This window comes from Semicossyphus pulcher, unplaced genomic scaffold (genome assembly GCF_022749685.1).
Source record: "Semicossyphus pulcher isolate SPU_LCO1_2020_fin unplaced genomic scaffold, fSemPul1.0.p SCAF_10, whole genome shotgun sequence".
Lineage (NCBI taxonomy): Eukaryota > Metazoa > Chordata > Actinopteri > Labriformes > Labridae > Semicossyphus > Semicossyphus pulcher.
In genome coordinates this window covers 9767754-9785094 of record NW_027211604.1, presented here as the reverse complement: position 1 = coordinate 9785094, position 17341 = coordinate 9767754, and the positions used below count along the sequence as shown (strand labels likewise).

Here is a 17341-nt window from a genome sequence, read left to right as displayed (position 1 = left end):
AAAGAGGGGAAACACACAGTTGTTTTAATGGAGAGATACATTACAGTCTGATTTACAGCAGAAATGTGTCTGCTCTGTTAAATGTGGTGCTGCTCATGGTGGTGCTCCTAATGGCGTGTGTGTGTGAATGAGTTATAGAGGGAGGGAGGGAGAAAGGGAGGAGGGAGGGTGTTGGTAGTGGGAGGAGAGGAGAGGGAGCATGTGTTTACTCCAAGTGACCAGGAATATAGCGCATATCTTGAAGATGAATCTGGAGGAAGGGGGTTACTAGCGGACAAGCTACGCCGGCTCTGCTTTATCAGCCAGTGGCTGCTCCCGGCTGATCTCTGGACCCTCAGATTGAGCAACGCAGCAAGAGACAGGCAGCTTCAAAAAATCAGAGAGACACAAAGGCAGGGGAGAGGAGAGACGTGAATCAAAGAAAGTGAAAGAAAGAAGAAGGGGAAAGAGGAACAGCAGGCTGAGTTGTAACAGAGTGTGGAGGGAGAGCGAGCAGCTGTAAAACAGGGTTACACATTAGCAGAGGCTCTGAGAATGGTTGGGAGAACTTTTTGTTTAAGAGCATGAGAGAGAGGACAGGGGGGTTAGGGGCAGGGGTCCGGTACAGACTAATTGTGGTGACAGCCTGTGCCAGGGGACGAGGACTCATGTGAGACGCAGAGGAATGAAAAGGTAGAGACAAAGAGAGGGAAGAGAGAGGGACGGGCAGACCCAAAACTGGACTTCAGTATGGGTGTGAAGAGCAAGGCTGCTGCTGCTATCTTAGTCCTGCTGCTGTTCCTCGGCTCCCTGTGGCTCCGTGAGTATCTCTCTCTCTCTCTCTCTGTGTATGTGTGTGTGTGTGTGTTCCTATGTTATACTATTAATCTATACAATCCCTGCCTTGTGTAAAAGGCATATGATCCAGATGAGGAATGTGTCACATGGTTTGGTGGCTGCAGAATCCAGCATGGTGGTCACACATCTCTACTTTTCTACATGTAGGCGAATGGAAATTTGAGATAACAGATAACACTTTTTTTAAATTTAGATTTTTGATCAAAATAAGTACAGGAAAATAAATATGAATGGGTCATATTTTATGAATTTATATTTATAGAGGAAAAATGATTTACTTGTAAGCAACGTAAGTGTTCAAAGTGTGACCATGTGATGTTTTCTCTAGCTTGTATTCAATTCGAAGATATGAGTCACATTGAGTGTGAACTGAGCAAAAAGGTCAATAGGTTTCCAGCTGGAAGCATGACCTCTGCATCCTCATTGTAACTCAATTAGGAGACCTACATTTGAATATGGCTCTTAGTTTGTACAGTGGCAAGACTTCACATCCCTCCTGATATTTTGGCTGCACCAACAGCAGGTCATTGTCAAAACAAAAAAATCCTGGCTGCTTTATGGGCTCAGTTATGCTGTCTAACCAAAAAAGCTAACAGTAGTTCAGGGGAGTCATCCTGGGTCAGTTTGGGGGCTGAGATATTTCTGTTAATGATCAGTGACGATGTGACTGTGGAAACATCACCGGCAGCTTTTGTGGCTTTTGGTCTGTAAGTTACCGGATGTAGTCAGTGAACCTGCGGGGTCGCCTGAGTGAATGCCAAGTGTTACAAATGTGACTTCAGTAAGCCTACTTCATACAGACATACAAATGAATTGAACAAAGCATCCTGGGAAATTGAGGCCCCAATTCATCACAAATTAAAGGCCCTGATTAGAATTGAGTAGATACAGAAAAAACACTGCCAGGGGCTCAAAAAGGGGCTTTTCTGTAGTTATTTTCATAGCTGCCAACTTCTATTGCTAAAAAGAATAATAACAATGGTGTTTGTATGGATTCTGCAGCCCAATAAAGACATGTATTATTGGAGAGGGATCATAATTGATCCAGCAGCATGGGCACATGATGGTCACATTCCTCGGCTTGCTCTGCCACAGGCTGAAACGAGCTCAAACTGGAATTAATCAAGAATGTCCGACGAACCGAGTCAGCCCGTCCGTAATCAGTTTAATGTTAACACTATAATAGAAGTCACATGACAGTGATGCTTTTTAAATCAAGTCACAAATCTAATTCAAATTGATATGTTCCTGTGGATTGTTGTTGCGTTGTTTGTCGTGATGAAACTACTGAGAATTATTAGCGGTTAGCTAACATAGCTTTATAGCTGCTTTTAGCTCATTGTTTAGCCATCTAGCCTGCAACTTCACTGTTTTTGTTTCACTCGTTCACTCTTGTTCGTTATTTGGCTGTAGCAGTCTTAGTGAAAGACCTCTGAAAGCAAACTGCACATTCCCTGCTCTTTACCTAACAGCACACAGGCACGTTTAGCAACAAGCTAGTGAAAAATTGGAGCGTTGGAGTTCCCCAAGCAACCGGTAGAAACTCAAAAGGGAGCTAAAAGATAGGGAATATTAGCTGTGTCCCAATCCAGGGGCTGCATCATTCAAAGGGCGTATTTGAACGCCGATTGCGTCACAGCGTCACATCGGCTGTCCCAATTCGAAAGCTCCTTCAGATGTGTCCGACAAATTTTCCCGGGCCAATAAGGAACCATCAGGTGCATCCTTCATGGCCCAACATATCCCAAGATTCATTGCAAGCTAATTCAAATGAGACGGCTTTGACGTGGCCGAGGAATACACTTTTAATGTACAAGTTTTTGGTTCCAACTCAATAGCTAGCGATACAAATGTGTGCCCTTGAATCAAATTATCTTTAAAATAATAGGTTAAGTGATGTTAGTTATGCTAGCTCGTTAGCCTGCTAGCTACTTGGCAGGAGCGGCGTTTGGTGACGCAATGGTAAGGATTGGAGCAGCTGGTGACGCAAACATGAAATCCTCCGTAGACCAGGCCGTCTCATTTCAGCTCGGCTTTAGCGGTCTACGCAGGCTATGAATGGTGCATCCTGCCGTAGCCCGCCTCCTTCGAAGGCTGCAGCCCCTGAATTGAGACACAGCTATTGTGTTGCACCGGGTTTCACAAACGAATGAATGATAATGTTGCTCCGTCACTCCTGGATGTGTTAATAAGTGTTCGCTAACAACTCAACCGATATCGCTTAAAGGTGATGTCAACAAGGTGTTTCTGCTGCACCCAAGAGGCCAAAAAACGAGGCTATTGCAGGTTTAATGTGCAGACATTGTGAGCCTCATTGACCCATAAGTGTTAATAATTAATGCGGGGACGCAAACCCATAAATAATAGATTTTGATGTGTTAAATGCACACATAAAGCAATACCTGTGCCACAGTTTTTTTCAGTGGGCAAGAAAACTAGCATTTCTCATGTTTCTCTTTTGATTTGTCGCTCAGATGGAGGTCTGGATTACCAATGGGATTCCTGTTTAAAAGGTTATAATCAAGTAAATAAGGTAAGAACACAAGCACATGATCAATCACTTTGTTACTGATTACATTTCCCCCAGAAGGTTGGTCTTGTGCGGCAGATGGCCAATTTGAATGTGGTGAATCACTTCCGCATTCTCCCTTTCTTTGTCCACAATCGCCCACACACACACACCTCCCCTCCCCCACACTCAGCTCCACCAGCTGTACAACAGCAGCGGAGCCGACGGGGCTGAGGGCTCGCAGGTCCTGGAGGGGTGCCCCGGTCAGACCTTCCAGGTGTCACTGCTGCTCTCCCACCTGCTGGCAGCACAGGCTGACACCTCTGACGTGCTCCTGCAGCCGTATCTCTCCAGCTGGGACGAGCTCGTGAGGTAATATCATCAGATAACGCACGCAGGAGTTATCTGAAAGAGATTTACTGCTACTGGAAAGAATGAAGTAATTTATGTTCTAATCTGGACTCTATGATATGATTCATCCTGCTCTGTTTCACTCCTCAGGTTTATGGAAGCTCTGGGCCCGATGGTGGGACTGATATCGAAAGAGATAGAAACCAAAACTTCTGTAATCCGACAACTGGCCCTGTTAGCAGGAGAGAGCCCCGAAGCAGAGCTGGCCCCAGATGTAAACTCAATAAACTCTGTGAGCACAGAGGCCGACTCAAAGACTAATCCTTACCACTCTGTGCGCTCCATGATCTTAGTGGAGCTGAGCCAAGGCCTGGTGGACTTCAACCAGCAGACGGACTCTGGTTGCCGGACTCTCCTGCGGCTGCACCGCGCTCTGCTCTGGCTGAAGCTCTTCCTGGAGAAGGTGGCCGAGACGCCTGTTTCCGGACGGCTCAGGAGCCCGTCAGAGCTGTGTCGAGAGGCCTACCAGAGCACCCTCGCCAACTACCACACCTGGTTAGTCCGCAGGGCCGCCGAGGTGGCCTTCATCGCCGTGCCGGAGCGGGGTTTCTTCTTCAGGCTGGTGTGCGTGCAGAACCAGGAGGAGCTGAGCGTGCTGCTTAACAGGGTGGTTCAGGCCACTGGAGAGGTTTATGACAGGACACAGAAAGCCCTGGAGGAAAATGGCATGCTGGACTTGCCATAGAAAAGCAGACTTTCAGACTGGACATGCAGCCTCTGCTGTTTAAACCATGTTTTGCACCTTCCACGTGGTTAGCCAGGGCTTCACACATGAATGCTCAGCTGCAAGCGAAGTGCAGACTTCTCAAGGAGACAAAAATGGCCTCATTTATACAACTAAAGTGTACATGTGCCATGTTTTTCCTCCCAACCAAAGTGCTGTTAACAATCAACTTATAGTGAAAGTTTACTCTCAATCTACGCACATTCCTTATTCAGTTTAATGAGATAATTTCTCAACTTGTCCTCCCTTTAGAGGCATTAGTAAGGCAGCTGATAATGCATTAAGGCAGCCTGAACACAGACTGTGAATTATTAAAGCAGGTGGACACATTAACATGATGACTACACGTCTTAAGCAACATTAGTGATACTGTAATGTTCTTGAAAGTGTGTAAGTAATGGATGCACAGTTCATGTTTTTGTGCCTACACCAGGGATGCTCGATATTATCGGTATCTGCAGATAATGGCTTGAAAATGTCATATCGGTAATGTCATTTTTCTGCGGATATTTTCCACCCATAAAACAACGCTTTAATTCTGCCTAAATGCTCAATGATTCCCTAAAAAAGCTTGATGTAATGCTACGACATTAACTCGGCACGAGTGTGCGCGCGCACCACCTGCGCAAAGTTATCAATATACAAATAAAGGCTAAAAAGTCACAGAAACTCGAGCCAATGAGTAGAAGTTAAACAACTTTCACAACTCTTAACTGGCTAACAGTTAGCTCACATTCTCGTTATTTTACCGGACTTAACATCAAACACGCCAAAAATACACTCGCGGCCAAAGGCGACGCTAACAGAGAGTAACATAAACATCAGTGTAAAACTAACTTACATATTCATGGACGCACACACGATAAAAAGAGTCCGCCGGTGATGGGCATGTCGCCCTCACTGCCGTGTTTCTGGGGGGGATGCTGCATTCAGGTGCGCTCAGAAACGTAAGTGATCAGACACGTGACCTTTAGTATAACGTCTACTCCGTCAAGCGTGTCTGCTTTATGGCGGTTTTTGGCCACTACAATAAGAGTAGGCATGATGTCAATTCCACTACAGGGGAGACTTGATGTTCTCTGTAATTAGGTGGAATAAAACATGTGCCTAACAGATTGAAATAGGCAAAAAGGGTTGGAAAATATCAGCATATCGGATATCTGAAAAAAATCCAGTATCGTGCATCCCTACACCAAACCATATGTGGTTTGTTAAATGTTTTACACTGCGAATGAATGCTGTTTTAATTGTATTTGACATGATTTAGTATGCTACCTCATTACCGGCTAGGTCTAGATGCCTGGTAGCCTTAAAATCTGGGACCAATCAATCCTGATTACAGAAGTGTTTTACAAAGAAATCAACATGTGCTGAACAGAAGACAACATGGTGCCTGACACTAATCGTGGTGTGAGCGTGGAGCATTATATCTCAGTGTTACACTGTACGTTTTGTATCATGTTCAAAATGATTAAATATATATGGTTAAACAAGACAAAGGCAGAATCCAGTTGTGTATTTTCTGTCGTAGTCTGGCCCAGTTATGTGATAGCTTTGACATTTAAATGCCACTGGACTGTTGTGTAATGCTATCCAGCATCCAGCAGCGGTTCCAGCGCTCAGATACGCACCAGTATTAATTTTACTAACATCATGGTGGACATAATCTGTTCTGTGTGCCGCTTTGTGGAAATGAAAAGATGTTTGAACCCAAATGCGGAGGCTTTTCCCCTCGTGATGTCTCTTGGTCTGTATGAAAATATATCATGTTTTGTCTGACTTTTTAGAAAAAGTCTCAATCTAAGGGACAACAAAGGGTTACAGATTATTCAGGATTATGAAATGCAGAGCGTGTGTCTGACAGCGGGAGTAGTAAATGTAAGAATAGGACACCAGCACTACTCTTGATCAGACTATTTTAAACCCACAAATACCTCTAATGCTACGTAATCCTGGCTTTCTCTCTTCTCCTGCCCTGCGCTCGCTCTTCCTGAGGAGGAGACGGCTGAGGAAAGGACAGGCGAGGATAGAGCCTGCGGCCTCAGGAGCCAACAGGAGACAGGAGCTGGGTGAAGGTCAGAACGCGGAAGTGCACTTCGCCTGTAATCTTGTCAAGCTGCTGGCGGCAGACTATATTAAAACAACTCCCAAAAGAGATTAAAAAAGTCCAACCTCCAAGAAGATCCACATTTTATTGAGCTCAGGGCTGTTTTTATTACGAGAAAGTATGTGGAGTCCAGGCAGGACTGCGACCTTTGACCTGTGATGTGTGTAGGAGGGTGACGTGTGGCTGCTGGTATTTCCACTCTGCACATATTTCCTCTTGATACTCATGTGAGAATAAGACTTTGTAGTTCACTTCACACTTAAAGAAGAACATAATGTAACTCACAGTATGTCTCTTTTTCTTTGCAGCAGTGTGCGAGCACAGGATAACACTATTGTCCACTGGCGATGGAGCCTGTGAGGATTACAGTGAATGGGATTACATTAGATTACATCAACCTGATGCTACTTTTGACACTGGCTGGCTTCTTTTTTCGTCACCGTTTCCTGGCCACACTGCATTTTACTACTTTTTGAAGCCTGGTAAACCACGATGAAAGGCCCACACTCCCTTCTCTCATCCTGTCATGACACCAAACTGTTAAGGAGGCAAGAGTCTGAGTTCCCTTAAATGACATTTATTTATTTCTCTATCTTGGTTTGCAGTAAACATGAGCAAAAATATACATACAGTAAGAGCAAAAATAAAGATCCAGAGTAGAATTATCATCCTTTATGTGTTAGAGTATCTCAACAAATTCCACTGATTTCTTTCTTGAGCTATCCGTGCACCACAGTCTTAGGCAAGAGTACGAGTTAAGACAAGGGGGGTTAGTTTGGGATAATGAGGTTTGTTACTAATGGACTCTCTCTGACGTGTGCGTCGGGCCTGGTTGCAGTTTGACTCTGAGAAGGTTCTTGCACTGAAAGTTCTCTGGAAGAACTGCTTGCACCATCGATTCACTTTTAATGACATAATTCTGACATGAGAGAACTTTCACTGCAAGCTTTACAAGCTCCATTTAAGAAAGTAGAAAGGACCAAACAATGACAATAAAAAACAAAGTCTTCTCCCGAGCTGTTCCGTTCACTGAATTAAAAGATGAAAACCTACCATCTGACGCGATACAATCCAAACCTATACATTCTCTCCTCTTTACGACAAAATAGCAATAAAAATACTCTTTTTTTTAATAAATAAAACATTACTTTTCTAACTGTTCCGTCAGGGTAATGCACTTTGACAAATCTGCCTGAATGCAACACCTCCGTGTTCCTGTTCCCTTCCTTGCTCTTGATGATAAACTGATTCTGTGACAGCCTTTCTAATAAATACACCATACAGCCACACCATAAATAAATGTATTGCTTTTTGAAGACATCTCCAAATTATCAGAGAAAGAAAACAACAGATAAATGGAGATAACAGGAAAACATTCTGTGACACTGGGGCACAACACGGTCTGTCCACCAGGAGGCACTGTTATGTTGCAGTGAAACATGTTCCTCTTGTGCGTATTCTTATTATATAAGAGTAGGCCTTTTAATCACACAGGGTGGCTAGCCCTCCACTAGGATCCTACGGTATCGCTGCATGAGATCGTCACTCAGATCTGCTGCTGAAATCATAAACAAACTGCGATGGAGATCTTTGGTTGAAGAGATAATCTTCACATGCACATGGCTAAAAACAAAAGCGTCCAATCAGGTGATGAAGCAGCACTTTTGATTCGCTGTACTTTAAATGGGCCTCAATTTGATTCTGCAATGATTCAAATGAATAAAAGAGGATTGAATGAGTATTTCGAAGGAGAAAACGGAGTAGAGGAGGAGGAGCGACAAAGTAGGGTAAAGAAGTTCAGCGTGCCTGCTGTGGATTAGCCGACCAGATTAAGAGATTACAGCGAAATTAAGTAAGTGTTGCAGGAATGCCAGAGGAGAAGTGCATGTGAGCTGGTGGGTGGACTGTCTCAAAAAGCACGCAAAAAAAAGAGCCTCCGATGACTGTTTGTGAACATAATTCATTATGAACAACCTGTCCGATACAGATCAGATAATCACATTACATGTAATAGTCGCTCTCTTTGTCAAATCTGCATCGGACAATGAGTCCCATTTAGACCAGTGTGAGACGGAGAAGCACATTGCTCTGAGAGGAATGAAATAATGGAGCGGAGCCAGGCTGTAATGCGAGTGAACAGATGCTTGTGTTCACAGTTCAAGTGTGACTCTACAGATTTCTGCAGCCAATATCTGCAGGTGTTTCTTACAATTCTGTGTGAGTAAACAGCTTCAGCACCAGAATAATCTATGGTTCGTTCAAACTTTTAATCACCATCATGTACCTTCAGACTGACCCGTAAAACAGTGCAGAACAGAAAAAAATATCCTTTTCAGTGCGGTCAAGAAAGCAAACCTCCAGTTCTGATCCTACAGGCCTATAAAACCAAACTCTGATGCACTAACAACTCACACATTCAACATCCTAGTCACTGTAAAAAGGAACCTTTAAACGTTACATTTTGATATCTTTAAAGGATGATAATGAGTATGAATGAAACAAAGAGAAAACACTAAAAACTTCTACATCATTCCCCTCCAAAACTGTACATGATTCAATTTAGCTCAGCTTCACAACAAAAGAGAGAAAAAAAGCACACTTCAAGTGCAATTCAATACAAAATATATATGACAATGGCATCTATTTCTGATACACATGAAATAGATGCAAAACACACAAAAGAAACTAGATATTTATGCTTTGATTACCTTAAAATTGAGATAAATTAAAATGACTATTGTTAAGGGATAAATGATGGACACAATGACAGGAAGTGTAGCATCATTGTGCAGCAGGAGGATCATTTGATATTTGATATTCTGATGTTTTTTTTTTTACCTGGAAGCTAAAGTTGTTAGCAACGATCTGACTGGGAGTTTTGGCTGCAAAGGAAACCTCAGGTGATGTTATAAGACGTCTGAAACATGACAGATGCACTCTAACGTCATGTTAGAGCAGGTCAAACAAAGCTGAATATCAAATGATCCAAATTAATTATTACTTAATCTAAAGAATGGACTCAAGCATTCATAATGTATGCCATGTAATGAATATTGCACATTGCATGCAACTTCCCGACCTACAGTATGAAATGGGACCTGTGGATGAGTGGCGCACACATAAAGACACACAAACACACACACTCTTAAAGGTTTTGAGCTCTCCTGTGACTCCCTTTAGTTTGTTTGTTTTTAAAACCTATGTTATTGGGTGTTTTTAGATTACAGTGCGGTCCCTCCTGGTGGTCAGCGGTTGAATGGATTCGTATTTCACACTGAGCAGAGAGGTGGGACTCCAGGGCCTCCTGCCCTCATAGCACACGAAAGACAATACACACATGCAACATGGCTTCATCTCTGCATCCATCCACCGAGATATACGCGAGTCTGTTGGATTATTCTTTTAAGTGCAACAAAATACTGATATAAGGTTATGATGCCGTATAAATACTGTAGATATACACATTTTGTATTGTAATTTGTGTATATTCGTATATAGAGGGAGACTCTGTTAGGAGGCAGCAGGAGGGGAGCAGCATTAAAGTGGTACCATTGCTGATCCTCGCAAACTCTGAAAACACACGTTCACATCCTTTTACATCCCCTAGTTTGATCATGCAGTATAAATAGACGTCACCTCAAACTAATTTACAGAGAAGAATTTGTCCCAAAGCTCACAGACAGAAATAATGACAGGATTAGCACCCTTTTATTCTCACCTCATCCCACTAAGATTAACAATTTCCCCCAAAAATGCAGGGGGTGTAAACAAATCCTACAAAGGGTGTGAATACTGAGATTGCTTTCTGTGTATGTGCAAGGTTGCAGACAATGGAGAGAGTAGTTTTCAGGAGAGGTTAGAGGTCAACCTAGTTAGGGACAGTGTTGATCCTCAGCTTGAACGACACTCTCCCGGCAAACTTGTCCCTTTCACTTCCGATGGGAATGTTGTTGGCGTTGATCTTGCACTCGATGTTGACGTCTTGATTGGTGGTGATGTTGAGGAACTTGACGGCGACCAGCGGCTGAGAGTAGTTCACCTGTGACGACAGATCCGAGGACGTCTTTAAACACACGGGTATTCTGCGTGGTACATCTACTATTAACTGTTTAGAGGTGCAGTCTTACCTGAGCTTTCTTGCCGTAGTAAGGGTAGTACATGAGGTTGAAAGTGCCATTTGGAGGGAAATATTCCAGCTCTCCGATTTTGTCGGAGTCTTCTCTCTGAGAGGGTGAAACATCACTTGTTACAGCCTGAAAGCTTTCAGTGTAAATAATAATAATAATAATTCCTCCATCTATTAAATACTAAAAGTCTCACCTTGACAAATTTATAACTACGATCTAAACTACTACTTCACGTGTTCCTCAATGTCTACATTCTTACCCATTGATTTTTGCCAACTTTGTATCGCTGTGAGATGGCAGATTAATGGAAATCGATGGAAAAAGCAACAAAGGCAAGCGGTGTAAATGACAAGATGGCATGCAATACAGATACAAGACAGACCATATATGAAGACATGCGTGAAAGAGAGTGGAGGTGAGCGATAGGTGGCATATTGTAGATGAGAGTGAGCATAAGAAGCTATGAACGGGCTGAAATCCAGATTGTAATTTTAAGATTAAACTGTATTACCTTTGCACCACAGGTGACAAACGGAGCCTGTCCATCCTTTGCTGGAAGCATCCCAATCACCTGGTGGGGAAAAATACAACACACATCAAGCACTATTTCTATTTTACCCTTTTTAAAAGTAAGAAGTAAAATGAATGCAACAATAAATATCTTTTCAGCTAGGATCTTTCCTTCTTTCCCAACCGGTTTCATTATCTCAGTCACTCCATGTCTCCTAGCAACACCATCCTTTTCCCTCTCCTCGTTCATACCCGATTCAGCTTGATGATGATGCACGGCTTGCCGTCCTGGTATCCATAGTAACGGTCATTGATTCCAGAGCAGTCCTCCAGGATGGTGCGGTTGAACTGACAGGAGCGCTTGGGGTTGTTCTTCACGTCGCCGCTGTCTTCCTGCAGGAAATACTTGTTCGGGGTGCACATGTCGTTTTTCTGGGCCTGCACCGAGTTGTTGTAGGCTGCAGGGGGCAGAGAGAGAGAGAGAGAGAGAGAGAGAGAGGGTGGGGGCAGGGTTTATTTTCTGTGTTTAAGGGCTTATGATGCAAGGCGATCTCCCGCCCGCTCACTGTAAAGGAATTATCTCTTATTAGGTAGAAACAATTCATTCTGGATGGTTGGATAATCCCCAGTGAGCTTTTTTTGAGTCACCGTACGAGAGCCAGACTTACGTGCCAGGAACTTGTCCAAAGCCTGAGCGTACATGTCCCAGCTCTCAGTGTCCTTGATGCTGTAGACGATCTCAAAGGTCTCATCTGCTTTGGGTCTAATCACCATACCTGTGAGCGACAGAGACAGACAGGGAGGCGATGTTACCGGGGTGCAGACCGTGACCCGTGTGTTCGTTCAGTTTGTTTCATCAGCCGTAACGCACCTGGTGTGGAGAGGCGGTCCTGCCAGGTGGGTTTGTGGTCGTCCAGCGTCTGCAGCATGACATACATGGTGAGCGCAAACAGGCCGCCCAGGAAGATGTAGAAAACTACATAGAAGAGAAGAATAAGACCTGCAGACAAAGACAGAAGAGAGCTGCATTAGATATGCGAGAGGCCATCATTACTTACATAAACATCCTGATCAGGAGGAAAAGAGGAAGTCAAAGCTTACCTAGAAAGGTAAATCATACAAATGTAACACATTTCTACACTGCACAGATCACAGATCGTACATAAACACATCTCCCAAATCCTGTGATCACATTTCAAAATAAAAGCATGGAGCTAGCTTACTAACAACAGCCAGTCTTCCTGCTAAATTCAAGACATTTTAGGTGCTTTTTCTCAAATTATTAGCTGATCGTATGCTATTATAACTCTTTTGCTTTACTACTATTATAAATCTTTTTAAATGTAATGATTTTAATGGCGTTATAGTCACAATAAAGTTCAATTTATTCCATGTTTAAACACCTTTATAGGTCTTTAACGTAAGTAGCACAAATTGTCTAGGAACAAAATTTCAAAGTATTGGAATAATAATTTATTGACAATGCTACTAAAAGTATAAAACAATTAGTTAGCTTATCGCAAACAAGATTTTTGGTGAACTTCACACCAACGCAGAAGCAGTGCAAAAAAAAATCCTTTTGATCACGTGTTCAAACAATGTGGAAATGTACCAAATTGCTTCCATTTGTAATATTAGATTCTGTGTTTCTTCCCCTAATCGATGCATGAAGTACCTGCACTTACACTTACTTGTTATGCATTTATGAAACAACAGAGATTTCCACCCGTTATTTCCCCTGCTCTGACTGTTGTATTGCAGCATCCTCTGCCTGATGACTGTGCATTACAAAGGGAGGGTTCCTGATTTATGCATGAAGGCTACATTAGACCAACATCCACAGCTGCATGTGAGCGCAGTCCATTTTTATAATTACTGTAATGCACACGATATGTTTAAATATGAATCCACCGACATTTGAGTTAATGATGAAATCAGCTTTAATAAAATGCTTCTGCTATAACGTGCTGCGTCTGGCCGGCCAAACACGTTCACAGGAGGCCACTTAATCCTCATTAAACCAGAGTGTTTCATCCCATCTGCAGCATCTGCTTGTCTCTGTCTCACTCAGTATTAAACATGCATCCTGTAGGACATAGAGCATCGCATGGGGTAAAATATGGATTCAAATGAGGTGAATTAATCGCCCGACAGAGACAGAACTGTGGCGTGATCAGTGTGACTTAAGGCAGGATTTGAATGGCTGCTCTCTGGTGGATTTCAGAGGGGGGGGGGGGGGGGGGGGGGGGGGGCGATGACAGAGGGAGATACAGGAGGAGTGAGGACAAGGACTCCCTGGAGACCGGGGCCACAGGGTCAGGAGATTACAGGCCATCATAGACGAGGTCCCTTTTTCATTACCAGAGTTGTTACATAAGACGGAAAGCAGAGCTGCTGTCATTTCTCTTTTTGATCAGTGACATCACAATTTCCCAGCGATTTCCTCAACTTGACGCCTTCTGATCTTGTTTGAGGGCTTTGTGACAATGTAAAGATTCCTCTTTGCCTCTGATGTATGCTGTCTGAAAGTACAGACCCCTCTGACAGTGTTCGGCCCCCCCCTCCGGCACTCCTGTCTATATAAAGAGCAGGGAATCATAAGTGACATTTTCTTTGACACGTTCATCACTTTAAGCATCCACACCTGAGGACAGAGTTGGAATAGCGATTGAGTGCCGTGACCCTGCGCCTATGCTGGCTGCCCCCCTCATGCGTGGAGCCCTTTCACTCTGTCAGCAGCTGCGTCTGCCTCCCCAAGGCCGGGCGTACAGGATCCATAACAAAATGTCAAGGGGAAGCTGCTCCACGGGGGGGCAGTTACAGACAGGTATCCTCATGATGTAAAGCCTGTGTGCATGTTCATTTAACTGTTTCTAGAATTATCAGAATTAGAAGTGAATGGATGGCGGAGTGAGATGGCAGAGAACATCCCGTCTGTCGCATGGAAAAGACCCAAGCTGAGTCATTAAAAATACACAGAGTCAGCTCTCCAGGCTTCGGACCGAGCCGGAGGCACTACAGCGAGAGAGAGAGAGAGAGAGAGAGGGGAGGCAGGAGAGATAAGATGTGACAAAACAAAGTGTTTAAGTGGTTTTCTCTGTCGTGCAGAGGGAGTTTTGTGCTCACCACAAACATGACACCACCCAGGGGAGAATGCATGTGCACACGTGCATACAGCAGGGTGGCTTTCCCCCTGGCAAGGAGGGTGTTAGGTTTACAGTCGGCCCTCTCAGGCCACGATGATGATGGACGGTGCAGTCTCTCCCTTTCAGCCGGGTTTTGTTTGCAGATGGCAGTTGAAAGCGAAGAACAAAAAGGCCAGGGCGGGAAGGTTTGGTATCCTGTTCTTTCTTCAGCGATAATGCCGCAAGGTGTCTATTTTCTATCGGAATTAATTAGGAGGACATGATGCCCAATTGCTTTGTACATTGGTGATCAAACAGACCTCAAAACTAAAAATGAAACGCTCTGAAGACAGACTGAATACCTTTGAGCTTTACTTCTTCTAATGTTGAACTATTGATTATCTTGTATATGGTACCAAACTATGGTTTGTTTTTAATTGGGCCCTTGAAGGATATTTTCCTGTGTCACAGTAAGAGCCGTATGTTGTTTTTGGAAGTGGGAGGTGCAGAACACATAATTATTCCTTGTTTAATAGAGGTAGCTGTTTGACCATGTTTCCCTAGTGTCTGCTGGTGGCACTGTAACATCTAAATTGTCCTATTTTACCAAGGCATATCATTACAGCTCTTTACACAAAGCAGAACACGTGAAGAAGTGTTCTGTGTTTCATCCTGGAAAAAAAAAAGCCTTTGATCTCAGGCTCTGAACGCACACTGAACCGCATAATTTGCCTTTTAAATAGACTGGAAACCTAACTTTATTCTCAGTGCATGTTGAGATAGGTAGAAAATGGATGGATGGACTATAAATAAATAAAGCCAAGCATTCCAACAAGTGAAAGTAGAGGTACAGTACGTCGCCTTCTGTGTTTGCGTCATGGGGAGAAAGAGGAAGTGCTGAGGCGAAATGCCAAGTTTAGCAGGCCTACATGTAGTGGCAAACTACAAAAATAGCCTAATTAACAAGCCTTAGAGAGCACAGCTTAAAAAGGCCAGCAGACCTTAGAGCACCTGGGACGCACTGAGCTGGATTAAGTTGTACACTGTGGGAGGATTCCAGCAGGGCATGCAGTCAATGATTCCTGCACTAATAGTACAATGTCCATTGATGACACATAATCACAAGAATACAACTCAGAGTAAAAGTACTTTCAGCTTCACTCCAATCAGAGACCAAACTTCAATGTCTCCGTTAAGAGCGTGTCAACCAGTGGAAAGACCAAAATAGTCTAAATTCCTGAAAGTGGTTTACTTTGCTGGCTCCGACCCTGAATTGATACCTTCCCCATCAGCCAATGAAGTCATTAGATTAGGATTAAATCCCTCACTGATTTACACTCACTGGGAGGGGCCGGGGTTGGAGGTGATACAAATAGCATTTGGCCCTCGGCTTTACCCAGATTAAAACGCTCCAATGTCATTAGAAGAGGGCCATATGTGCCCTATCATTTCATGAATCATTGAAACAGTTGCAGGCTTGTTGTATGAAAGAAAGGAGGGCATTGTAGCAGTATGACAGTGTTGCATAGAGGCTGGGATTCGGATCCCCCTTTGAAATTCTTTAGGGAAAACCCTGAGAACAGAATGACATCATGTTGAACTCTCGTTATAAAGCTGCAAACATTTCCCCTTAGAAAAAGTCTTCTCTGCAGAGGAATTCACATTAAAGCTGGCTAAAGCACTCTTCCACAGAGAGGGGCTGATGGTGCAACAGAGTGGAACCTGCCTCAGCACTGCTGCAGTAATCTGGCTAATTCAAATGTAAAAATAAGATCATATGCCTCCTCCCTTATGTTGGGCGCATTGCGCAGGGAAAAGCAGTGCCATAAATTAATAAATAAAGACAGAAACTAAGGCAGGAGGATTTTTTTTTCTTGCCCAGGAGCGGTGCCGCATTCAGATTTCAGCACCACAGTGGAGTGGACAGCGACAGCCATCTCATTACCCAAGGGAGCATAATCACCCAACTTCATCAGGCTCTAATTCACATGATAGTTACACATAGTCATATCAGAAGGAGTCCCCTCTAAAAGAAGCATGTTGAACATTTAGTAAAGGCTCTACAGAGTATGGCGGAGACCTGTTAGAGAGCCGGGGGACCGGGTTTGCTGCATTGCTGTAGCTGGACTCTACTTACCCCAGCTGCTCGCCGTCCTGCCCAGAAACTCCCTCGTCCTCGGGTTCCATATAAAGTCCTTCCACCCGCCTTTTTCTCCATCCTTTGCCATTTTATCATAAAAGTTAGGACCAACGAACTATAATAACGGGATCTAATGCAAAAAACGCCGGGTTGAAACAATTAGCAAGAGAGAGAGAGAGCAGAGAGAGCTAGTGTGCCTCCGCTATGGGTAAAAAGAGGTAATTAAACCGGTCGCAGACGCAAATGACAGGAAAGCTCTACAGTGGTCTATCTAATAAAAGCAAAATGGACAGTAAGAGGTAGCGGTCCTACTCTCAGCTCAGACCTAGTAACTGCCCTCCCCCCCAGCTCTTCTTGTCTGCATGCCGCAGAGTTTTGATGAGTGGTGCAGAAATCCAGTGATACTGCGGTAAAGCACTCCCTCCGCCTCCCTCTACAAGCACCCCCCACCCTCTCCAATCATCACCTCCCCCACTCCCCCCTCCCCTTTCAAGAACCTCATCCTCTATCTATCCCCCGGCTGAGCTGCCCCCTCCTCCGAACCATCACCCTGCCTCCGTTCGGCCAATCATCTGCACCGTATCTCGTGAGTGACAGCCCTCAGAGCCAATCACGTGTTAGCTAAAGGCGCGCTGGTATTGGCTCTGAGGAGCGTATCGTCACGTCGCGGCCAGAGAAAACCAACGTGATATCCCTCTGAAGTTCCTAAAGGAAGCTGAAGTATCTGTAGTTCTCTTTGATGGATTGTTGTATACATTTTTATTTAAATTAAATTAGCATTATATTTATATAATAATCATACAGGGACATTATTGTATAGTCTATGTAGTTTACCATGGGTCAGATGTCAG

General features: G+C 43.9%; 2 protein-coding genes across 2 annotated transcripts; one reads left to right on the top strand and one right to left on the bottom strand.

Moving 5' to 3' along the window:
- The first annotated feature begins 262 nt into the window (after positions 1-262).
- On the top strand, positions 263-5930 carry gltpd2b (glycolipid transfer protein domain containing 2b). The gene is made up of 4 exons (XM_069675516.1): positions 263-799; positions 3312-3370; positions 3540-3718; positions 3848-5930. Exons 1-4 carry the CDS (start codon positions 730-732, stop codon positions 4440-4442), a joined length of 903 nt encoding a protein of 300 aa, XP_069531617.1. The 5' UTR covers positions 263-729; the 3' UTR covers positions 4443-5930.
- A 1219-nt stretch (positions 5931-7149) lies between these two features.
- Positions 7150-16862, bottom strand: atp1b2b (ATPase Na+/K+ transporting subunit beta 2b). The gene is made up of 7 exons (XM_069668639.1): positions 16488-16862; positions 12097-12225; positions 11894-12001; positions 11478-11683; positions 11227-11286; positions 10716-10811; positions 7150-10627 (listed from the first exon to the last, which is right to left on the bottom strand). The coding sequence occupies exons 1-7, from the start codon at positions 16576-16578 to the stop codon at positions 10457-10459; spliced, it is 861 nt and encodes a 286-aa protein (XP_069524740.1). The 5' UTR covers positions 16579-16862; the 3' UTR covers positions 7150-10456.
- Positions 16863-17341: the final 479 nt, after the last annotated feature.